At 44.3% G+C, this 26,027-nt stretch overlaps 1 protein-coding gene across 1 annotated transcript in view; it reads left to right on the top strand.

Annotated features, from left to right (window-relative positions):
* The window catches only part of BARX2 (BARX homeobox 2), a 77,809-nt gene that overhangs the window by 49,594 nt on the left and 2,188 nt on the right, over nt 1-26,027 (top strand). Inside the window, exons 2-3 of the mRNA XM_002822696.3 lie at nt 12,677-12,977; nt 18,814-18,898. Of these exons, the coding sequence (XP_002822742.3) occupies nt 12,677-12,977; nt 18,814-18,898 (386 nt within the window). The remainder of the gene's footprint in view (nt 1-12,676; nt 12,978-18,813; nt 18,899-26,027) is intronic.

A 26,027-nucleotide genomic window follows, 5' to 3' on the forward strand; every position in this document is an offset into this window, starting at 1 on the left:
CATTTTTACTGGTCCTGTATTCTCTGGCTTGTGCTGCTGCCTCTTACGCTATATAATGCCTGTCTCTTCTATTGATGATTTCCTTTTCCAGCCCTGTTGATGAAGATGTACTCCAAGGTCTAGTCCTTCATCCTCTGTTTCTTTCTCTTTTTTTTTTTTTTTTTTTTTTGAGATGGAGTCTCGCTCTGTTGCCCAGGCTGGAGTGCAGTTGGCTCATTGCAACCTCCACCTCCTGGGTTCAAGCGATTCTCCTGCCTCAGCCTCCTGAGTAGCTGGGACTACAGGCGCCAGCCACCATGCCTGGCTAATTTTTGTATTTTTAATAGAGACAGGGTTTCACTATATTGGCGAGGCTGGTCTCAAACTCTTGACCTTGTGATCCTCCCACCTCGGCCTCCCAAAGTGTTGGGATTACAGGCGTGAGCCATCGTGCCCAGTCCATCCTCTTGTTCCTTAAATCTTTCTTCTTGGGAGATGAATTCTGCTTTCAACCCTTCAACTTTGGTTTTGAGTGAATTTATGCATTCATCTCAGAGCCCTTCTGGGGAGCATCAGCTTGTGACTATCTCTGACACTTGGATGTGTGATTGTCACTTCAAACTGTAAGTCTCATGTTTTCTCCCAAAACATTCCCACATTGCAGACATCAGATTTCTCTCAATGACCCTAAATCCAGCAGTCACCGCGAGCGTCTTGAGTCTTCCTCTTCCTGTGGGTCTGCCCGTCTTCTCCCCACCCTGCAGATCGTTTCCAGATACTATTGGATTTTCCTCAACAATGCCTCTGGAATCCATCCCTTCCTTCCCCTCTTGGAACTCAGTTCCTGCTCTTTTCACAGCTCACCCTGTCACCAGGCACCGTACTCTCTAGAACCCAGCAGTCTGCCCTGAATTCCTGCACTTCCTACACCACTCAGCCTTTGCCACATGCTTCTTCATTTCCCTCTTTACCTTTAAATAATTAGTTTTTTTGAGGGCAGAGATCAGGAATTGCTTCTCTTCCTGTCTCTACCAGTCAGCACAGAGCTGAGTAGCTGTTCAACAGAGTTCCCTAATGATGATGACAGGGAACCAGAGGATTCCTCCCAGGAAACTTTGTGTGTGGACTTTGCCTCCGTGAATGCCAGGACGTCAGCTAGAAATGATTGAGCACAAGCTACGAGGCAGAGGGATGGATGAGGTTAGCACAACAAAGCAGTGTTGTGACTTCTTAGTGAATAGAGACATCTTTACAATATGGAACATTCATTGGGTCTGCTAAGTTGGGTGTTTGAAAAAAATCAGTGCCTTTTTTGAATAGTTCTTCATTGTCTTTCATACTCATTTGCAATGTTATCCCCCAACAAGCTTGTAGAGAAGTATTAGTATTGCCTTTTTATAGAAGAGAAAACAGAAGCTTCGAAATATGACCAAGGTCATAGAGCCCAAAGGTGTCAGAATCACATCTCTAGCCCTGATATCCTGATTCCAGGTAAAATCAATTCAACAAAGCATGGAGTTAAGCACCAGGAAGATGGAGTTTCACATTTTTTTCCTAAAGAAGTTTTCAATCTCGTGAGAAACAGATGGGTAAACAACTTAACTCCTAATTCAAGGTTTTAATTAAGTAAGAGTGAATCAGGACACAAACAGAATGTGTGGGTGCATGCAGGTAGGAGTGAGTGATTCTGTCTTTGTACTAAACAGCAGCTGTTCCTGGCAACTTTCCATCAGGGAGTGCTTGTGAAGTATGGATGAAAGCAGGTGTGGGTGTATATGGAAAACAGCATGGCCGGGAGGAGAAAGACCACGCCATGTCCATGTGCTCATTGGCCAACGGAGGTGAAGGGTGGTGGAGGCTGCAGGCTGGATGATGACCGAATTAGGTGATGTGACATTTTAGGCAGCATGAGAAAGTCTAGAAACCTACCTGTTGGGCTAGCTTAATTGATCTCACTTAGCTCCCAGCATTGCTCGGTGGTTTTGTGGGTGTCTACGTTTCTAGTGATATTGCAGGGATAAGGTGATAAGACTTGGCTTGTCTCTGCAAAATGAAGAATCTGAAAAGAAGGTGTGAAGCAATCAGACTTCCAAGGTCTCTCTGATGTCCTTTGCTTATTTTCCAAACTTTCTTCATTTTTCTAAATCTCCCCAATCTTTTCTCCTCACTCCACCTCTCTGCCCTTTATTTTTAAACCTTTGTAACCTTCTTAAGTTTTTATTTAACTGGAGGGTTATTCCAGAGTCTCTATCATGGTAGTCTAATGTGGATTTTAGAATAAATTTATTCCATGTTTCAATTCATTTACATTTAACTCACAAAATACCCTTCCTCCTCTTTTTTTTTTTTTTAAATGAGGTAGTTAATATTGCTGAGATATTTTGTCAGCCTTTGAGTTGGCCTCTTAAAACATTTTCTGTTTTCTTCAGTCACACAAAACCAGAATCACCATCACTGGCCATCAGAGAAATGCAAATCAAAACCACAATGAGATACCATCTCACACCAGTTAGAATGGCAATCATTAAAAAGTCAGGAAACAACAGGTGCTGGAGAGGATGTGGAGAAACAGGAACACTTTACACTGTTGGTGGGACTGTAAACTAGTTCAACCCTTGTGGAAGTCAGTGTGGCGATTCCTCAGGGATCTAGAACTAGAAATTCCATTTGACCCAGCCATCCCATTACTGGGTATATACCCAAAGGACTATAAATCATGCTGCTGTAAAGACACATGCACACGTATGTTTATTGCAGCATTATTCACAATAGCAAAGACTTGGAACCAACCCAAATGTCCAACAATGATAGACTGGATTAAGAAAATGTGGCACATATACACCATGGAATACTATGCAGCCATAAAAAATGATGAATTCATGTCCTTTGTAGGGACATGGATGAAATTGGAAATCATCATTCTCAGTAAACTATCGCAAGAACAAAAAACCAAACACCGCATATTCTCACTCATAGGTGGGAATTGAACAATGGGAACACATGGACACAGGAAGTGGAACATCACACACCGGGGACTGTTGTGGGGTGGGGGGAGGGGGGAAGGATAGCATTAAGAGATATACCTAATGCTAAATGACGAGTTAATGGGTGCAGCACACCAACATGGCACATGTATACATATGTAACAAACCTGCACATTGTGCACATGTACCCTAAAACCTAATGTATAATAATAATAAATAAATAAATTAATTAATTAATAATTTAAAAAACCCAGAATCTGTAGAGAGTGCATCTGTTTCATTCACTCTTGCTGGACTAGAAACTTGGTGAATCACAGTTAAAAGGCTACTCAGAATCTCTTTGTATTTCTTGCCTCCCTCTATCCTCCTCTCTCCTAGGCTTACAGATTATGCGTATGGGGACACAGTCATGGAACTTTCACGTCTGGTGACCACCAACACTCAGCTCACTCTCAGCATAAGATAGGGCAAAGTAACTTACTTTAACCACCCTGTATCTGTTGTCCCTGCTGTTTCGTTTTTGTTTTGTTTTTGTTTTTTTTTGAGACAGAGTCTCACTCTGTTGCCCAGGCTGGAGTGCAGTGGCCCAATCTCGGCTCACTGCAACCTCCATCTCCCGGGTTAAAGCGATTCACCTGCCTCAGCCTCACAAGTAGCTGGGATTACAGGTGTGCACCACCACGCCTGGCTAATTTTTGTATTTTTAGTAGAGATGGGGTTTTGCCATGTTGGTTGGCCAGGCTGGTCTTGAACTCCTGACCTCAGGTGATCCGCCCACCTCGGCCTCCCAAAGTGCTGGGATTATAGGCGTGAGCCACCACACCTGGCCCCGCCGCCTGCAGTTTTTAGAAATTGGCTTTGGTTCTGTCTTGTGACCCCCAACTCCATCCTTCCTTGCCTGTTACTAACCTTGAGAAGGGCTGTGCCTTGGGACCCTCAAACTTTTCTGTGGATTTTTTTTTTTAACAGATCTACTAAACCCAAGTAACTATTTGGGGAGTGTCGGTAGTTTTAGGAAGATGGCTGGCCAGGTGAGCCCTTCCGCTGACTTCTCTGAGCTCCCTGGTTGCTGTCAGTCTCAGTACATGGCTGCAAGGGCATTGGAAGACTTCCATTGAGCAAAGAGAAACTGGCCGACTCTGCTATTGCTGAATCTTGCTTTGCATGTGAATGCACAGATGATAAGAAGATACGTATGCATGCTTCACAAGTAGGTGTGCTTTCTTGATAAGAAAATTAATCTACTTTAATTTGGCTCAATCACTGAGCATTATGAAACTAAGTGAAGGGAGGGAAAGAAAGGGAACCAAGTGCCCCCTGGGCACTTCAGATACATTAATGCCGTTAATCCTCACGATAATCTAGGAGGGAGAACTGTTATTGGCCTAACTTTATAGGACATTGAAACCAAGAAAGTTTTGGTAACCTGCTCAGGGTCACTGTGTGAGTCAGGAATAAAGGCCTTATTTTTTCCACTACCCCAAATTACCAGCCAGTTGGTAGGAATGGGAGATTAGGGGAATATTTCCGTGTGGGTGATTTTATGTTTTTTTCTAGGAAACTCAGCTATAGCTGCCCAGTTATCCATGGGGTCCATCTTCCAGGTTATCTGCATACTTCTGGACCAGTGTCTTTGAGTGTGTGTTGTTTATGTCCCTCTGAAGCTTTCTGTGTATATATAGGTCACACATTCCTGCAACATAAATCAGTCAAGCAGGCAGCTTAGAAATTCTTATCCATTCGGACCTTTGGCCCTTGCTTGTGTAAACCGGAAATGTGGGTGTGGAGAGTCAATTTGGGGACTAGAATGTTGGAAGAATGGAAGAGAAGCCCACAGGAGGTGTGTGAGGGCAGCAACTGTACTTGGGGGATTTTGCTCTGAGGTTCAAGTATGGCTGTAGCTGCAGGGACCTGGCTTCTGCCATGCATAGGAGGACTTAGATGGAGGAGCCGTGCCAGGAACCAGCAACCCTGGAGTGGGTACATGCCTGGCCCAAGCATGTTCCCATGCACGAGTTCACTGACAGCTTTCAGAACCAGCATGATTGAAAATCCTCTGTTCAGCCTACCAAATGTTCCACATCTCCCCAGGCTCCCTGGATGTCTCTGGCATCCGCCAACCACTCATGTACTCAGGTTTTCCAGAATCCAAAAACAGATTCTCAAAAAGGCCGAACATTTGGCAGGGAAGTATTTCTAGGTAAGTGATACACACAGTTACGTGATCTCCATCCCAGAGGGAAACATTGGTTAAGGGGATTGGTTGAAGAAAAACAACTATTAGAAAATGTGTTCAATGGGGTCATGTTTACGCTCCTTCTGTCAACTAAAACTGTGTGTTTAAACAGTGTCTTTGGTTTATTACAGTCATCACATTCTCAGTAGCAGATAATGTGCTTGAATTTCACAAGTGTATGTAAATGATCTAGGGTAGCAGGGCAGCTGTCCCCAGTCAACGTTTTCACATTGTGATAATTCTCAGGAAAGAGAAAGACATACTTAAGAGTTGTACGTTATCTGTCTTCTCAGTAACCAAAGTGTCTTCTAATGTATGCATTAATTTATAATTTGGCACTGTTTTTAAAACCTGGGTTTGATTTTTAGTCAAAATACAGATTTATGGTGGGATTTATTTCACAGTACTTTTTTTGCAAGAGTAGGAAATGTTGGAATGCAAGCGCTTTGTGAAATTAAAGCTCTGGGTCAATGCTACTTTGTAGGAAATCAAGTCATATATTAAAATTAGAAAAGACAGCAAGCAGCTGGCTCAAGTATATTTTGTCTCACTTTTCTGCTCCCCAAGGGTTTGCTTTTCAGGAGATCCAGTGGTTTGTAGCACACACATTACCCACCAACTCCCATTCCAGCCGTGCCTGTTCTTCTGAACTTTAGAGACACATATCAAATACCAAGAGCTCAAGACAGTGCCTCATTGCAATTCTATTTATTGATAATGGTGATCCTTTTAAGATCCTGACATGTTTCTCAGCATCACAGCAGCTTTGTGTGTGCACCTCCAACTTCAGGGGGGTGCTGTCAGCCAGTGGGGGAGAGTACACTCTTAGAGCGGAATTTGCATCAGAACATTGGGTCAAGATTGCTGAAACAATGGACTTTGGTGATTAGGATGTTGCTTTAAGTCACTATTATTTATCAGAAGTTATGTTGTTTTTTGTTTTTCGTGAAGATTTTTCATTAGGCTTAAGCTTTATGGAACCAAATTGCCCAAATCTCTAGAAGTCATTTTTAAATAGCCAGCAATTGCTTTTCAGTCTACTAAAGGACAGGATCATCAGTAGAATCATTTCTATAAATTAATCTATAAGGTTAGTGTAACTCTAAGTGAGTTTTTAATGGGACTTTCTTTAGAGTCTAACAAGTTGATTTCTAAAGTTCAACTGGAGTCCAGGCATGGTGGCTTACACTTGTAATCCCAGCACTTTGGGAGGCTGAGGTGGAAGGATCACTTGAGGTCAAGAGTTTGAGACCAGCCTGGGCAACACAGGGAGACCCTGCCTCTAAAAAAAAAATTAGCAGAGTGTGGTAGCATGTGCCTGTAGTCCCAGCTACTTGGGAGGCTGAGACAGGAGGATCGTTTGAACCTAGGAGTTCAAGGATACAGTGACCTGTGATTGCACCACTATACTCCAGCCTGTGTGGCAGAGGCAGACCCTGTCTCTAAGGAAAAAAAACAAAAGTTCAACTGGAAAAATAAATTAATGTCAATAGCCAAGAACATTCTGTAAGAAAAGTAAAGAGGAGACTCGTTCTACCAGATACGAAAACTCCCTAAAAACCCACAATCATTAAAGTGGAGTGATCCTATAATAGGATCATATATTAGTTCAGTAGAACAGAACAGAATCTGGGAATAGACCCATGTATACATAATATAACCCAACTATTTCTAGGGCCCCATATGGCCTAGTGGATGTAAATCAGAAATCTGACTATGGAAGCCTTGAATATGAAGATCTTTATTTTACTTGTTCTTAAAGGAGTATATTCATGGATTTCACAAAGTATACTCCCTAAAATATTTTCCAGAAATCTTGTCTAAATAGCCTTCACTCTCCTGCAAGGTGCAAACTCACGGCAGCCTCTATAAATGCGTCCCCATCTCTCTGGTCCTCGTGGTTTTCTAACTTTCTCTTCCCCCACCATTCCCTGCCCCCCATACATTGTGTTCCCAATTTGTGACCACCTCCACAGAGGGCAGCCCTTGGGAAGGGTAGTTTTTTCCCCAGTTTGGCTGCTTTTCTGGAGAGCGGGAGATTTCCGGAATTCTGCTGATGGAAACTGCTAATTCTCTTTCCAAAGAGGCTGTACCATTTTGCATTCTCACCAGCAATGAAGGAGCATTCCAGTTGCTCCACATCCTCACCAGCACTTGATATTGTCAATTCATTAAAAACATCAACCTTTCTAGCAGCTGTATAGCAGTATCTCTCTGTGGTTTTTAATTTGCATTTCCTTCATTAGCATCTTTGCATGTGCTAATTTGCCATATATAGAACCTCTTTGGTAAAGTGTCTTTTCAAAACTTTGGCACATTGTTATGGGGTTATTTTTTAATTGTCAAACTTTGAGAGTTCTTTATATATTCCAGGTAAAAGTCATTTGTCAGGTGTGAGATTTGTCAGGTCTCATAGTGTGCAGCTTTTTTCATTTTCTTAATGGTGTCTTTTACAGAGCAAAAATTGTTAATTTTGATGAAGACCAGTTTTTTGCCTTTTTGTTTTATGCATCATGCTTTTGGTGTCATGGCTAAGAATTCTCTACCTAACCCAATGTCACAGAGATTTTTCTCTAATGTTTCTTTCTAAAAATTTTATAGGTTTATGTTTCTACTGAAGGTCTATGATCCATTTTGAGTGAATTTTTAAAATAATTTGTGAGGTCAAGGCTCTTTTTATTTTATTTATTTTTATTTTTACTTTTTGCATCTGGATGTCCAATTGCTCCAGCACCATTTTTTTAAAGCAATTATTTTTAAAATTTTTAATTTAATTAATTAATTTATTTTTTGAAATGGAGTGTTATGAGTGCAGTGGCATGATCTTGGCTCACTGCAACCTCCGCCTCCTGGGTTCAAGGGATTCTTATGCCTCAGCCTCCCGAGTAGCTGGGATTACAGGCACGTGCTACCATGCCCAGCTAATTTTTGTATTTCTAGTAAAGACGGGGTTTCGTCATATTGGCCAGGCTGGTCTTGAACTCCTGACCTCAAGTAATCTGCCCACCTCGGCCTCCCAAAGTGCTGGGATTACAGGTGTGAGCCACCACACCCAGCCTCATTTATTGAAAAGACTATTATTTCTCCACATTAAATGATGTTTCTTTTAAAAGAATGAATATGATTCAAGAACCCAAACATCTTTTGACATAAAGGGAGAAAATTGACATAAGGGAGAAAATTCTCTAGACCTTTGGATTCTGAATGGGCTAAAGAGCCCCCCTTTCCCAGGAGAACACCCACAATGTTTGTTTTACTAGAAGTCTCATAAAACTAAACATATTTTATACTCAATTTCTGGGATTTCTAGACTGATTTTCTTTGCCTAGCTTTTAGAAGAAGTTTTAACCACTCCTTGGGATCAAGGGTCAATGAAAGATTATTCTTTTTGACACACTGAACATAAAATTAAACTTTAGAATGGGAATGAAACTTACAACTCATTTAATGTAACTTTCCTTTTTAAAAAATTTAAAAAAAAAGATATGCACCTGTGCAAAAGGTGAACAATGCAGAAGTATCATCTAGATTTGGGGATGCCGAGGGACATGGGCTTTCCTACTGCTTCTCTGTCCCCTCCTCAGTGTCTTTGGCTGGCTCCTCTTCCTCTCTGTGACCTGAGATGTTGGCGTGCCCCAGGGTTCAGCCCTTGTATTTCTTCATTTTTTTATTCCACTCACTCCCTTGGTGATCTCATGCAATCCCGTGGTCCAATATGCCACATAGACTCCCAGGAGTTGTGTCTCTAACCCAACCTCTATCTGACTGACTCCTCAACACGTGCAAGATGTCTAATAGCAACTTATCTAACACAGAAATCATGGTTTTCTCACTCAATCCTGCTTTTTGCCCAGTCTTTTCCCATCTTGGTAAAGGGCACCAGCCTTCCTCCAGTTGCTAAGACCAAAACGTCAGGCCTCTCCTGGCAACTCTCTCTCTCATACCTGACATTCAGTCCTTCAACAAGTCCTCTCAACCTTAGCTATAAAATGCACCCCCTCTCACTGCCGTAGCCGCTGCCTCTGGTCTAGAAGAATACGGCCTGGCCGCCTCACTGGTTTCTCTGCTCGTACCCTGGTCCCTGCAGTCCAACCTCCTTAGGGTTCGTTAAAGACATCAGTCAGATCATGTCCTCCCTCAGCTCACGTCTTGCCAATGGCTTTTTTAAAAGTCACATTTTGAATAAAATCCAAGTGATTTGCCCTGACCTACAAGGCCCTGCGTAATCTGGCTCCAACAGATCTCTTCCCATTTTTCTCTCCTGTGACTTCTGCCCTTGCCTGCTCTGCCTTTCTGCTGGTCTTTCAACCCATGCTCATTCGGCCTTTAGGGCTTTGCCTGTGCTGGTTCTGGGGCTGGGGTGCTTGTCCCGTGCCTTCTCCAGGCTCTCATCTGTGTGGGAGCGCTCACCTGCAGAAAGGTCATCTTCTCACCATGGCCTTCCCTGACTCCTCATCCCTAATACCTGCCCTCTGCCCCACCTGCCCCATCTTCACACCTTGCTGTATTTTCCATCATAGTTTATCACTACCTGGCACTATTTACATATTTACTTGTTTATTCGTTTGCTGTCTGCCTCCCCAAATGGATGTAAGCTCCATGAAGGTGGGACTTTATAGTATTCGTTGCTATCTCCCCAGCTTCCAGAGCGGAGTGTAGCCCATAGTAGATGCTCAGTAAATATTCATGGCTGGATTGAATGCAGGATTAGATGCAAATGTGTAGATTCCTTTTCACCCTGTTTTATTCCAAGCCTTTTCCCAGAGGTTATCACTGTTAATAGTTTGATAACTAGCCTTCTAGACTTTTAAAAATGCATTTATAAAGGCAGACAGAAAAATCATAGTTTTAAAGAATAATACAAATGATTTTACATCATATTTTTCTCAGTAATATATTAGGTATTTTCTCGTATTAGTTTATATATAGTTTATCCATCTATTCATCTCTCTTTCTCATCAGTTTATATCTTTTTTTTTTTTTTTTAAGAGACAGAATCTCTGACTGGGCACAGTGGCTCACACCTATAATCCCAACATTTTGGGAGTCTGAAATTGGAGGATTGCTTGAGGCCAAGAGTTCAAAACCAGCCTGGGCAACAGAGACCCTGTCTCTACTTTAAAAAAAAAAAAAAAAAAGTAAGTAAAAAAAAAAAAATAGAGACGCGGTCTCACTCTGTTGCCCAGGCTGGTCTTGAACTGCTGGCTTCAAGCAGTCCTCCAGCCTCAGCCTGCCAAAGTGCTGGGATTATAGGCATGAGCCACCACACCTGGCCTAGATAGTACTTTTTAATGGTTACATTGTAGTTCATAGTATGGATGTACCACAATTTATTTAATTATTTTCCTGCTGAGAGATATTAATGTATAGGTTATTTCCCCCGCTCATGATTATAAGCAAGGCTGCAGTGAATATGCTTGTATATAAATCTTTGTACGCATAGACCTCAAATTGCGAAATTCCCTGTTAGTGACTTGGTAGATACTGCTTAATTTGTCCTCAAGGATTATACTGTTTTACACTCCCACCAACAATATATGAATGCCTATTTCCCCATATGCTTGCCAATGCTAGATATTAGCACACTTTCAAAATATTATTCAATGTTGGGTAAAAAAATGTTTAACTCTCTTACAAAAGAGAAAGGTGATACAAAGCCTTACTTACAGGTGGATTGTTAGTCATTTCCTATAATGATAAGCTTCTTAGTTTCTAGATTACACATTAGCCTGCTAAAGAAAGATAGTCTCTTTTGAAAGAAGTGACAGACTTAAAGGAGTAAGGTGATTTGAGATGAGAAACATCTTATGCCTTTTTAAGAAGCTTCCAACTTCTTTTTCAAGAAGTATCATTTCAGGATGTGTGCTGTGAGATCCAAACCACAAGCCCACATATCCTCATTTTCTTGCTCTAAAATATCATTCCCAGGTGATTTTTTTTTTCTTAAAAAGAATCCACAGCACAAAACATCAAGTGTTGGAGTTGGCTGGAGAGTTAATGGAAGTTGTAGCAAGTGGTGATTTATTGTTATTTAACCACTTTGTGGTTTCTGCTGGGCCTAGCTAGAAGTGTACTCAAAGAACAAGAGAGTTATTTGTTTTAACAACTGTGACTGGGGGCCAAACAAAGGCATGGGAAGAAATAAGAAGAGAAATGCCAACCCAGAGAAGAGAGCTGGAGCACAGGTAGTACCTGGATGCTTCTGTGATGTTAGTCGGTTTCAACTCAGAGCTAGTGTGAATGTTGGTCGGCTCAGATTCTGGCCGTGGCCTTGAAGTCACTTTTCAGGGCTGGACTGAGTCCCAAAGGGCAGCCCCTGGGTCTTCTCCATTTTCATCAGATATCAAATGGGGAGGATGAGAGGTCCTTTTGTGGCATCAGTATATTAGAGTTTGAAGGATTCTTTGGAATCAGCTACTTTTCTTACTCACCTTATAGATATGAAACTGAGAGATAAAATGATTCACATAGGTAATGATCCAGACATTTTAAGCTCTATGTTGAATAACCAAAGGAAAAAGCTCTTTACGTGAACTTTACAGATTTAACAGATTGTTGGACAGAAAAGGACTCTTGCCTTGAAATTCCTAACGCAGGAGTGGCATATAACTGGTATGTATGCCACCATACCCTGCCCCGGCCACATGCCCATAGCAGACATTGTTCATCGACCCCAGCACCTTTTCCTCAGCCAAGCTCTGGCCAGCCTGAGAATCCTCCTTAACATAGTGCTGGAGGCGCCAGTCATACCGATCTGAGCTTTCATGTGATTTAAAATCTGTTTGTCTCCCTCTTCTAAATGATGTATCCATGTGATTCATGATGTGCTGATAGCATGGGACTTCAAGCCAGAAGAACTTGGTTTGACTCCTCCATCTGCTTCTTCCTAGTTACGTTATCTTAGGCAACTCACTTAACCTTCCTGGGGCAATTTACTCCCTCTGAGATGAGAAAGTTGAATTAAATAATCCGAAAGCATCCTGTCAAGCTCTGAAAAATGCTATGATTCAAGGTACACAGACTTCTCAGGAAGAATTCATAGCTACAAGCATGTCTTTTTATAAAGACCACAGGTGGTTCTCAGGAAGTTTGCATATTACAAATCTATTTCGGGTTTCTGAAATATGTGTCTCTAGCTTTTCCTGACTACTTCTTTTCATCTGCCTGGTCCCATGGACCAAGAATTTAGGGATTCCGAAGGGAGAGAGAAGGGAAAGATCTGCTTAAAACCAGAGGACTTGCAGGAACCTCTTCTGGGCCGTGGGCTTCAACCTCCCACACCGAGCAGAGCAGATCTCTGTGCCTGCCCTGCAGCTGTAGGTCTTGAATTACTTCTCCTTCCCCTTCTTCCATCTGTACCTCCTTAAGAGCAGGGCCCTCCCTGTCAGACAGACCTCAGCCAGTGGCCCTCCGCAGGTCCTGGCCTGCTTCCCCACACTGTTCCCTGTGGTGACCTGCCTCCCTGCTTGTTTTCCAGGCTCTCCTTCCCTGCGGGCATATCCGCTCCTCTCGGTGATCACCCGCCAGCCCACCGTCATCTCCCACCTGGTCCCCGCCACCCCGGGAATCGCCCAGGCACTGTCCTGCCACCCGGTCACCGAGGCGGTCTCTGCTGAGGCTCCAGGGGGCGAGGCCCTAGCCAGCAGCGAGTCAGAGACGGAACAGCCCACGCCCCGACAGAAGAAGCCCCGCCGGAGTCGCACCATCTTCACCGAGCTGCAGCTCATGGGCCTGGAGAAGAAATTCCAGAAGCAGAAGTACTTGTCTACCCCAGACAGGTGAGGACGCAGGGAAGGGACTCTCCGCAGTGAAGGCCCTTGAGAATGGGAGACTTGCTCCCATTGTGGGCCATGGAGCCAGAGCACTGTTACAGTGAGGCAGGACACTAGGGCAGGAATCCACTCCTTGGCTCAAGTCATCTCAACCTTGGTTAACAGAACCCAGCCCACATGAATCCACCACACAGTCCCTGGAGCCTGCCTGTGGCTGAACTTACACTCACCACTCTATCTCCATATTTGAACTTAACTATTTCAGTATCATAAACAAGGTCAAGTTTAGCAAATGGTTGCTCAGGTGGTCAGCTGGGAAACAGACTTGGTTTTTAAGCCACTCACTCTTAGGATTGGAGGCAGCAGGACTAGATTTGGAATTGGGATTCATGATCTTCTCAATCTTCACAGCCTCCAGCTGATTCCCCACTGACTCAGTTTGCTGGCCTGGCTATTGCTTGGGAAGGGCTGGAGTGATCCAGTTGAGGAGGTCAGACATGTTGGTGAATTTGCCGGACGTCAAGTCAGAACGATTTGACTGAGATCCAGGAGGACCTGGCTGAGAGCCCTTTCTTTGAACCCCTCTGAGATCCATGTTGAGGAGGCTGTGACCCTTGCTTTCTCGGAGGCCTCAATGCCTCACCTCCTTTTCTTTAATTTACTATTTTAACTGAAACATATGCCAGAATGTGTGTCTGGGCCGGGTATTGTGGCCTACACCTGTAATCTCAGCAGTTTGGGAGGCTGAGGCAGTAGGATTGTTTGAGGCTAGGAGTTTGAGACCAGCCTGGGCAACGTTGTGAGACCCCATCTCTACAAAAATTAAAATGTGAGCCAGGTGTGATGGCATGCACCTGTAGTCCCAGCCACTCAAGAGGCTAAGATAGGAGGATCACTTGAACCCAGGAGTTTGAGACTGCAGTGAGGTATGATTGCATCAGATTGCATCACTGCACTCTAGGCAAGACCCTGTCTCCTAAAAAAAAAAAAAAAAAAAAAAAAAAAAAAATGCCGGGTGTGTTGGCTCACGCCTGTAATCCCAGCACTTTGGGAGGCCGAGGCAGGTGGGTCACGAGGTCAGGAGTTCAGGACCAGCCTGGCCAAGATGGTGAAACCCCGTCTCTACTAAAAATACAAAAATTAGCTGGGCGTGGTGGCAGGTACCTGTAATCGCAGCTACTTGGGAGGCTGAGACAGAGAATCGCTTGAACCCAGGAGGTGGAGGTTGCAGTAAGCCATCCAGCCTGGGCAACAGAGCGAGACTCAGTCTCCGAAAAAAAAAAAAAGTGTGTATCTCAGTGTCTCATCTTGTTCTTTCAAACTGATTCTGGAGATGGCTGAGCTAATAATGTGTGATCCTATTTATTGGGGAGATTTTCAGGTCCTTTTTCCTCCTCTTTTGCCTACTGCCTTGGCCATATCAGGTTGGACACCAGTCCTTTCAAAAAGTAAAGGAAGGAACCTCAGATGAATCTCTTAAGCTGTGTAGTAGCTCTTTGATACAAATTTAAGTGACAGAGGAGTCTGAATATCACCAACTAAAAGGGAATTTAGCTTCTGATTCTGTTAACGAGGCACTATCAGCTGTTTGGTTAGGGTCTTCTGGGTGCCACTGGGGCACTGTGGCAGGGATTATGGGTCCAGAAAGCAGTCGAGAGAGTCCTGTTGTGACAGAAAGGGATCATGGGGAAGGAACGACTACAGGAACAAAGACGCAGCAAGCCAGGCGCTGGTGCCTGTGCGGTGCTGAGTGCAGTAGGAACACAGGATATTGCTGAGCGTGGGAGACGGGGTTAGGGAAGGCTTCTCAGAGGAGATAACATTTAAGAAGAGCTTTGATTCCAGGAGGGACAGGGCGTCCTGCACTGAGGGGTTGGCACACACAAGGCAAAGAAGCGTGTCTCGCCTGGTGTGTGGAGGAAACTGCAAGTAGCCAGGACATCTCCAGCTTAAGGTGTGAACAGGCAAATGGTGGACCTCGTATTCCTGGCTGAAATGTGAACTTGGTTGTTTAAGCAGTTGGCACTGCCTTTATGAGCTGGAGGTGACATGATCAGACTTACATTTTAGAACTGTCTGTGTGGTGGCACCATAAGTGATGGATGAGAGACGCCAGAGACGGAGCAGGGACCATAAATGATGGATGAGAGATGCCAGAGACGGAGCAGGGACCATAAATGATGGATGAGAGAGGCCAGAGACGGAGCAGGGACCAGTTAGGAGAGAATCCAGTGATCATCACGAAGACTTGAATTAAAGGGTGGCAGTGGGAACAGAGAGGCAAGAATAGAGAGGACAATTTTTTTTATTATTATACTTCAAGTTCTGGGATACATGTGCAGAATGTGCAGGTTTGTTACATAGGTATACACGTGCCATGGTGGTTTACTGCACCCATCAACCCGTCATCTACATTAGGTATTTCTCCTAATGCCATCCCTCCCCTATCCCCCCACCCCCAAACAGGCCCTGGTGTGTGAGGTTCCCCTCCCTGTGTCCACGTGTGAGAAGAGGACAATCTTGAAGAGAGAATTGGCAGAATCAACATTGCGGGAGGAAGCAAAAAGGGAGTTGAGAATTCTGTAGTTTCTGGACTGGGCCAGCAGGCGGATATGGACACCATGAACTGAAGTTGGAAGACAGAGGACAGAGTAGACTTAGACTTAGATGGGGAGAGGTTGAGTTCTGTTCTAGACCTGTGCATTTGGAGTGTCTTTGGGCAGATGATGGAGACAGGTCTGTGAACCAGAGGTTAATAGATGGGATCTTCAGGTATGACATGGCTGTTTCCACTTCCCTGGCATATAATTGAGAGCCTCATGAACTTGTGCACCCAGTGGAGTGGGCACCTTTGTCTATGGTAGCACGGTGGTATGTCAAACGGGCTTCAGCATGCATGGCTAACATATTAGGCTGATTTTTCAGAAGTCAGAGAATTTTTTTTTCAGAAATATTAGTTCTTCTTAAACCTCCTGGGGCTCCCTGATACCTGCCCAGGCATCTCTCAGGTCACCTACACAGGATTGATTCACTTATCTGGGAGGACACCATTGGCTGGCATGGAAGCTGCCATCTTCACCCGCCCTCTCAGATGTTCCTCGCCTCCCTACGTGATCAGGGCCATGAGCACTCCCTCCTCCCACAGCTCTCACCCTCCTCCTCTGTGTTTGTTTCTCCAGTTTCCTAGGTGACCCTATTTAAGCGAATATGCAGAGAAGTGAGAATTTGTAACGGTGGCAGGTAATGAGAGAAAGCTGATGACAGTGAAGGATGTTTCTGTAGCCAGAGTGAGTCAGGGCTGCATTTTTCCCAAGTGAGCTAACACTGTTTGCTAATGCAGTGGCAGAGCTGTGAACTGAGCCTTCCATTGACTAATGCACCTGATGGCCTCAGGTGAACTGGGCTCGGAAGGCACCGCCAGGCAGAACCATGGAGGACCCGTCTCCAGGGAGGCCTGGGAGACCAGAAGTCTGTGGGGTGGCCCCCTGGGTTCTTGGTTCTCAATGAGTGACTGCTTGGGAAGCAGTGCTTCATTTGTGGGAAGAGCCAAGTGCTGTTGGCACTGGGAATTTATTGGCTTTAGCTGGTTAATCACTTTCAATAAAGCTGCCAGCTTCTAGTAGCCCTTCTACAGGGATGACCAGATGGATGTGAGTACTGATTTAAGACCAGTTCCAGGGTCCCCTGAAGGAAGACTCTGTGTATTATTGGGGCTTTAAATTATGCAGCCTGGTCAGAGCAGGGCAACTGGGCAGCTGGACCTGAGACCATCAGGGCCGGTCCCTGTGGGCTTCCCTGATGGTTAGATCTCCCCAGGTGGAGAGCTGCAGCTGAAAACCCACACCTGAGACTCCCCATGGAGCAGGCAAGTGAGACTGACTGTGGGCCCGAGATTCACAGACAGCAATCCTCAGAAACCTAGGGCCTTTCAAAAAGTGAGGGTCGCTGCCCAAGCTCTGTCAAGGGTGGTTGTCCCAAGTTGCTGCATTCGAAGTCCACACTGCTTTGCTGAGCAGGGCTGACGTGGCAGTGAGGCAGCTTATGTTGGCTTAAGGAGGTGGCTCTCCAGTTGGTGCTGAGGTAGACCTGGGGTTCTTATCCTATTAGGTCAATTGTTGTTGTCTCAAGGACTGATGTTGGAAGTCTGACTGCAGACTTCCCTTTCTACTTGTCCCACCCGGTTGCTTGCTGCTTCCTGGGATGAAGCATCCCTGTGATTCCCTTTGACAGGTTCAACTTGTGCAGATATATTGTGAGTGGGTGTGAGCCCCAATGCAGGAGCTGGCGTACGGGTCAGGCATCGTGGGTTTGAATCCTGCCCTACTTCTTAACTCTACGATCATCTGCCAGAGGTCGGTAAAGGTTTTCTGGGCAGAGCCAGACAGTAAATACTTTACATTTTGTGGGCCATATGGTCTGTGACAACTACCCAATTCTGATATTGTAGCACAGAAGTTATTTATTTATTTATTTATTTATTTTGACAACGTCTCACTCCATTGCCTAGGCTGCAGTGCAGTGGCGCGATCTCGGCTCACTGCAACCTCCGCCTCCCAGGTTCAAGCACTTCTCTTGCCTCAGCCTCCTGAATAGCTGGGATTACAGGTGCCTGCCACCACACCCAGCTAATTTTTGTATTTTTAGTAGAGACGGGGTCTCACCATGTTGGCCAGGCTGGTCTCCAACTCCTGACCTCAGGTAATCCACCCGCCTCGGCCTCCCAAAGTGCTGGGATTACAGGCATGAGCCACTGTGCCTGGCCTGTTACAATAAAACTTTATTTACACAACCAGGTAGCAGACAGGATTTGGCCACAGTTGCTGAGAGAGTCTAATCTCTCCAAGCCTCAAATCTCTTATCTGTAAAATGGGAATAATTATACTACTCCACTGTGTTGTGAATGGGATAGATAAGACAGCATGTAAGGGGCTTAGCATGTAGCCTGGGATGCCGTGGTGCTCAGGAAATGGTGGGTGTGTTAGATTTAGCCCCAGAAATGGCTTTGACTTTTAGGACTTTCTAGAAGACTACAGAGAAGTACAGCACCATGATTAGCAGTAGAATGGAAAACAGGAAGGGCTGTAGATTTAATGTTTCTTTTGGAATCTTTATAATATTTATTTATTTATAACATTTTAATTGTTATAACAATTTAGAACAGCTACAGCGATTGAATCAATCCATTAAGAAGTATTTTTTGAGCACCAGTTCTGGATTTAGCAGTGTGATGGGCACTTTCATGGGTAGAAAAGAAGTGGAAGGTATACACTGCCCTGGCTGCCGAGTTAGGGAGGCAGAAATAACACAGTCGGAGTGATTAGAGAACAGCGGGAAATGTGGGACCATCTGGGTGACTGCTGGCATGTGGGAGGGCGCAGAGGAGACAAGCTGTGGGAGCCAGGAGAATCACCTGCCGGAGGTGGGACCGGGGCTGGGTCTGGAATGATGAGTGGATTCCCATCAGCAACATCTGGCTTTGCCTTTTGTTTCCAGTTTGGACGATGGGCCAGAGGGTCAGAGTGAATTCTCTTGTCAAGCCAGGAAAAGGACTGTGTGATGAAGGTCCAGGCATCCTTCTCAGGTCCCTTGCAGACCATGAATGTTTCAGGATGGGGACTGGCCCAGGTGTCCTCAGGCACGGGCATCTGTTTCTCAGTTTCCCAGTTTCCCAGAGTTTCCTCTGTTGGATTCTTGGAAGGAAAGAAAAGCACTTTGGGGAAGACCTCGTTTAATGGGGGAGGTCCGAGCCTTGGTAGCCAGTGCTGGAGCCTGTCAGCAGGATCCTATCTCTCCCGCTTCTCCCCATCCTGCTAACCTTTCCTTTGTATCTTGTGCCTTCTAGGTTGGACTTGGCCCAGTCTCTGGGACTCACTCAGCTGCAGGTGAAGACCTGGTATCAGAATCGCAGGATGAAATGGAAGAAAATGGTAAGAAAGGAGTGACTAACCATGATCCCATCCTGATGGGAAGGACTTTTACTCCAGGGCTGTTGGGAGGGAGGCCGGACCATGTGGCAGTTTGGGCTGCAGAGATTAGAAGGCCTTCTATGCTGCTGGCTTGCGGGGAAGCTGTTGGATCTGTAGGTTGAGCTATTCCTCTTGACCTGGATTTCCTAAACAGAGGGATATTCGTTTTCTGTTTCCTTAGAAATCAAAGGAAAAAAAGCTTACAGGCTTTTAAGTTGCTAGTTTTTTTTTATTATTATACTTAAGTTCTAGGATACATGTGCAGAACGTGCAGTTTTGTTACGTAGGTATACATTTGCCATGGTGGTTTGCTGCACCCATCGACCCGTCATCTACATTAGGTATTTCTCCTAACTTGCTAGTTTTAACCCTACCTGCTAGCCTTTTCAAACAACTTCCTTCTTCCTCCCACCAAGAGCTAAAAATAGAAGTCAGTACTCTTTGTTTATAATGACATAGAGGATGCATCTGTTCTTTTGGCTGTGCATCCTCTAACGCAGTGATCCTCAAACTTTGGTGGGCATTAGAGTCCCCTGGGTAGCAGGTTAAATGCAGAACTCTAGGCCCCCTCCCAGGATTCTGGTCCCAGAGGTCTGGGCCAAGGCTGGGAATGTGCGTGTTAACAAGACCCCTGGTTATTCTGAAGTGCCTGGTATGATGACCACAGTTTCCATCATCCTGCTCTAGTGCCTAGCTAATGGATATTTCCATCTTTGATTTTTAAGTATTAGAATATATACATCCCTACATTGTGAGAAACTTAATTTCATTATCATCATTTATTCTTTTCATTAAAAAAAAGCACTATTAAATCAAAATTTTCCAGAGTAGTTGAGTGTTTCCTTTCTCAGCTTTGTAAACCGCTGAGACAAGGTCAAAGCCAAGAGCGAAAGAAAACGAGGAGGGGTGGCGATAAGGGAAGAAGCCCTGCTGTTCTCTGGAGCCCAGGTGCCACCATGTCACCTGCCATAGGCTTCTTACCCCCTCACCAAATCTTAGTGGCTCTTTCTCCTCTCGTGCATGCCATGCCTTCATGATGACATTCAAATTTGCTAACCTGTCTGGTCACAAGCCCTATTTCTTGGTGTTTCAGGGCTGAAATATGATGTTTTTCACAATAATCAAATAACTAAGGGGTTCTCCCAACCCCAGTTTTCAGGAAAAAAAAAAAGTCAGTGGATAGATGTTTTCTCAATGTTGTGGTTTTGTCCAATATTGTTTTTTCTTAAACTTTTAGTTCTTGCTATTCCTTGCTATTTTCTGCTAACAATGAGGAGAGAAAAAAAAAATAAGTAAATTGCAAATGAATATCAATGGGAAAAATTAGGAAAAAAATCAACAAGCAGCAATTATTATATTCCCAAAAAAGAAATTCCTGGGAAAATCTTGTAATTTCCTCTGGGGGGACCTGACCCTGAAATGAAAGGGTTTTCAAATGGAGGCGACTTGGCTCATGAAGTGCCCACGAATTAAGACAGAGATGCCAGTTATGTGTTCAAACACATGGATATTGCATGAGTCAGCAAATACATATTTTGTGTCTCTTATAAGCCATTCCTTGTCCTAGGCACTATAAGAAGTAATGAAATAAAATATCACCCTTGCCTTTATGGAATTTATGATCTAGTCAGAGAAGAAAGGCCCAGGAGGTAGCTGCCGAGCATGTTATAATTAAGTGCTGGTTGTTACAGATTTATAAGCCCATCGGAGTTCAGAAGAGAGGTAATGGAGCAGGTGGCCGGGAAAAGTTGAAATTGAAGGAAGTGGCCGGGCACGGTGGCTCGCGCCTGTAATCCCATCAGTTTGGGAAGCCAAGGTGGGTGGATCACATGAGGTCAGGAGTTTGAAACCAGCCTGGCAAACATGGTGAAATCCCGCCTCTACTAAAAATACAAAATTAGCTGGGCGCGGTGGTGGGCACCTGTAATCCCAGCGACCTGGGAGGCTGAGGCCAGAGAATCACTTGAATCCAGGAGGCGGAGGTTGCAGTGAGCCAAGATCACACCATTGCACTCCAGTCTGGGTGACGGAGCAAGACTCCATCTCAAAAAAATAAAAATAAAATAAATAAATAAATAAATAATAAAAAATAAAATAAAAAAAAAAACAAGAAATTGAAGGAAGAATGGATTCGGTTAAATAGATAGTCTTCCAAAAACTCTACAGTGCTAAGCACACATGAACACCTTTTGGGGGATTGGTCTCACTCCCAAGTGAGTGAGAAGCACCAGGCTGTGTTCCCATGCTGATTTTGGGCAAGTCCCTTCACTGCTTTCTGTGCAAGATCCACCACCCACCTTCTTCCTCGTCAATCATCAGCATTGAAATCAATGCCTCCTAAGTAGCAGAGGCATTGTTTAAATTGGTTATCAGCAATCTTTTCGTGAGTCAGATGATTAAGGAATTGACAGGCAGCCTCCTCTGCCAGCACCGCCCAGTGCCCGTGGGACAATGTGTGTGCCTTCGTCTCTGACGTCACTTGTTTTTCACCAGCAACAGCGTTGCTGGCATGGTTGTGGGCCAGTTATTGATGGGTATCAATGCCATGTAACCAAAATGGAAGTAACTTAGCAGATTTAACCTCAGAACATTCTGCAAGCCAGACACCTTCAGGTCCCTTTAGGAGCCAAGAGGCCCAAGCTGTCAGTTCACTTTTGAGATAATTCATTGAGCATTTAACATTCACCAGGCCATGGAGATGCAAAGATAAGACATGAGCCTGTCCACCAGAAAATAAAATTATAAAAAGGTACTCAGTCAAGTGCGGGAGACACACCTGCAAACTGGTATTATTATTACATACAGCGGTCAGGGCAGCAGCAGGGAGATTTATAGGATCCGTGCAGAGAGTGGAATAGCAAGGCTGTGTTGTGATCCTGGTTGCTTCATCTAGTTTCCCAGTAAAACTCTTTCAAGGCTATCTGTTTAGGTACTAGGGAGGAAAAGAAAAAGATAATTGGGTAATAAAGATGTCTCAAGGCTAGTAACCTAATTGGAACTGGAAAAAGATTAGCAGTTGATTCTCAGACTTATTCACATGGCTGCCAAGGGTAATCTTGCCAGAACCAAGATAGCGTCTCTGACGAGTTCTGACCCATCAGCATTGGTAACCTGTAGCGGGTTGGGTAAATTTAATCTTGCGCATTAAGATGGGATGCGCACCCTCTATTCCATGTCTATTGGCTTTAGTTCCTGCAGGACCCACGGTGTTTTGCAACAGGCTGAAAGAGCCTCATTATTCGGTGGTCTCTTTGAGCTCTAAAATGCAATTCTGTTCCGTGAGAGGATCCAAACAGATACCTCCTTTCTCTCCTAGTCACAGAATTGGGTGGGCCCCACACTATTCGTGGTCATTATCTTACCTTTCTCATGAAAAGTCCCCAAATAGTTAACAACTCCATGAATTGTTACCAGTAGCTCGCTGTGTAATCTTGGGCAGGTTACTTAACATCTGTGTGCCTGTTTCCTCTCCAGTAAAAGGCCTAACATGTACCTTCTAGGTTTGTATTATTAACTGAGCTAATCTCTGTAAAACACATAAATAGGACCTGCCATATAGGATACAGCCAAGAGATGTTATTGCCATTATTATTATCAGTATTAGTATTTTTATTACCTATCCACAAAATCCATGTCTTCAGAGAATCCAAATATTTGGAGGCCAGGATAACATAAACCAAAAGTGAATTCTATGGGTTTCAGGGACTCCGTGCAGCCCTGAGTGTTTGTCCTTTCTCAGTCCCTGCTCCCCAGTCATCTCCAAGTCGGCGCCTTGGCATTTGGGGCCCTGCTTGAGGTCCAGTGGAACATCACATCTTCAGGCTGAGAAAGTCAGCTAATGTGAGCAGCAGTGTCTGGGAGGAGATTCATGCTGGGGAATCCAAACTTGTTTCTCAGCTTCATGGAAACAGTCATCTGTTATGTGGCCCTCGCTGCCCTATAAAGCTGCAGAGAGAGACAGAGAAAAAGGAACAAAGATCACCCCCACTAATACGTCTACTGCCTGGAGTCTGCTGGGAGGTTGGGTAATTGCAAATAAACACCAGACGTAGAACAGTGGCCCATTTTACATATCCCTCGCGCATTATGCTGAATGCAATACTGCTAAGACTGTTAGATTCAAATGGTCAGGAGGTTTGTGTTCAAATCCCAGCTCTGCCCTTGGCTTGCTCTTTGATACTGACAAACTCTGTCAGCTCAGTTTCCTATCTGAAAAGTAGAGGGAAGGAGAGAGTTCCCTCCTGCACTGACATTCCCTGCCCCTACCCAGGCTGCTTGGAGGGAAGCAAAAGGCCCGGTCTTAACACCCTCAGCAACAGAACGTCTGAATACCTCGTTTCCGAGTTTGGAGGAGGGCTGTCACCAGGCATGGCTAATAAAAGTGGATGGTGTGCTAGGTGTTCTTCTGAGAGGCAGAAGGAGGCATGTGACCTCTTAGACTAGGAGCTCTCTGGCTTCTCTGGACCAATGGGACTAAACTGGCTCTAAGAATAAATGGGGAGAGGGCTCCTGGGAGGAGGGCCACAGGGTACATGTGAATGGGCAGCTCCTGATGGAGAGTGGTTCTGAGATAATTAATTGCATGTCTCAGGTGTGCTGGAAGGCAAGGGGCCAGAGGTTGAGTGCAGAAAGCAGCCAAGAGGGTAGTTATCTCCTAATTATTGCTTGTGCCGGAATGTTTTATTCCATTTAGAAAATGGTCTAATTGTTTTGGGGATTTTTTTTTTCATGCAGTAGGAAAACAGCCAGGTGGGGTCCGTCCAAACCGTGTGGGTGGTGTTCTCTAATTGCTGGGCTGGACTTTCTTTTGCCAATTAAGTGGCTTCCACAGACCTGCCCTTTTCTAGTTTGATTACTACATGGGGCAGCTTACTTTTGTATAACCTCTTTCATACTGAGTGGATCTGCTTTCAACATGTAAATTCCATCTTGGCACAATTGGGTGCTTTCAAAAGCCTGCACTCAGACTGAAATCAAAATCAGATAATGACTTACGTGAAAAGAAATACAGGGAACGTCTTCTCCCCAGGGGTGGTTTCTGTCAGCATCTCTACCTCGTTAAAGGTCCCCTTAATATCTGTGTGTTAGCTGTTCATGTGGAAAGGACAGTGGTTGAGCAGATTTTTAGCTAAAAGGAGGTGTTTACTGAGAACTTCTTGGTTTTCTTACTTCACACACAAAAATTAACTCAAAACAAATCATCATCTAAATGGTGAGAGTGAAAACTATAAAACTTAGAATATGAGTAAGTATTCATGACCTTGGATTAGACAAAACCTTCTTAGATATGACAGCAAAAGCACAAGCAACAGAAGAAAACATAAATTGGGCTTCATCAAAATTTAAAAATGTTGTGCTGTGAAGGACATTAGAAAAATGAGAAGACAGCCCACAGAATCGGAGAAGCTTACATATGATAAGGGACATGTATCCAGAATATTTAAAGAACTCTTACAACTCAATAATAAAAAGACAACCAAATTTAGAAATGGGCAAAAGATTTGAATAGACAATTTCTCCAATGACGATATACAGCTAGCCAATAAGCACTATGAAAAGATGCCAAACTTCATTAGTCATCAGGGAAATGCAAAGCAGAACCACAATGAGATACCACTTCCCACCCTCTAGGATGGCTGTGGTCAAACAAACATCAACAAGTGTTGGTGAGGATGTGGAGAATTGGAACCCTCATATGCAGCTGGCTGGAACCTAAAATAGTGCTTTGGAAAACAGTCCTCAAAATGTGAAACATAGAGTTGCCAGATGATCCAGCAATTCAGTTTCACTTCTTTCCCATGTTCACAGCAGCTTCATTCACAGTAGTAAGCAACCCACGTGTCCATCCACTGATGAGTGAATGAACAAAACATAGTATATCCATAAAATGGAATATTATTTACTGATAAATGCTACAACATGGATAAACATTGAGAACATCATGCTAAGTGAAAGAAGCCAGTCACAAAAGTGCATATATGATATGATTCTGTTTATATAAAATGTCCAAAAACAGGCACATCTGTAGAGACAGAAAGCAGACTAGTGGTTGCCTAGGGCTGTGGGCAGATCGGGTAGGGGCTCGGCCAAAATAGGGACTTACCGCTAATGCTATGGGCTTTCTTTTTGGGGTGATAGAAGTGTTGGAAAATTGCATTGTGGTGATAGTTGTACAATTCTGTGACTACCCTAAAAATCACTGAATAGTGCATTTTAAATGGATTTGGTATGTGAATTATATCTCAAAGCTGTATACAAAGTAAGTTACGGTTTCATCCTTAAAATTCAGCACCTGGAGGTCCTCTGCTGCTCTTAAAGGAAAGAGGAACAGTCAGTAAATATCTAGGGACTGCATAGAAGTTAGCTGGAAGTTTGATTCTTGGAGCATGGAGTAATGGAGAGAAGCAGGGTTTGTCTTCAAGAAGCTTATATACAAATATAGAAGATAAGATTAAGCTAGGTTTATAAATAGCAAAAATATCTCCCACCCCTAATCATCTGTGCTACTCCAGGTCCTCTGGAAGCCCTTCTCACTAACTGCCCAGAAAATCAAGGACTATGCCAAGCCAGTGGAGGAAGGAGTGTCTATTATATTCCAAAGTAAAATATAAATATTTTTAAAATTATCCCTGTCTACCTCCTGGGACTCTTGTGTGGGTCACAAATTGGGATAATAGGGGTGCCAGGCCTTTGAAGTCAGCCAATGCCATTTAGGCTCCAGTTATTTGGCTTGCTTTATATCTTTTCTCGACTCTAGGGAAAGGTTTGTTGAGAAAGCCTAGTTCATTTGGTAACAGTTGTCAAACACCTGCTATGTGCAGGGGCTGAGTGAGAGGGGCAGCAGGTAAACATGCAGTGACCATAGTTTCTGAAAAGTGCTCTGGCCGGGACAGTAAAGGCTGCTCCTAGGGCACATGGCAGAGGGCATTTAACCTAGACCTGGGGGATGAGGAAGGCTTCCAGGAGAAGTTAGCCAGGAGAAGGAGGGTGGATGGTATATATATTCTGGGCAAAGGAAACCTACCATTCAGGTGCCGTTCTGGTCGTTTCATACACATTATCTGTTGGTCACCCTCACGGTCACCCTGTA

Source organism: Pongo abelii, chromosome 9 (genome assembly GCF_028885655.2).
Source record: "Pongo abelii isolate AG06213 chromosome 9, NHGRI_mPonAbe1-v2.0_pri, whole genome shotgun sequence".
NCBI lineage: Eukaryota > Metazoa > Chordata > Mammalia > Primates > Hominidae > Pongo > Pongo abelii.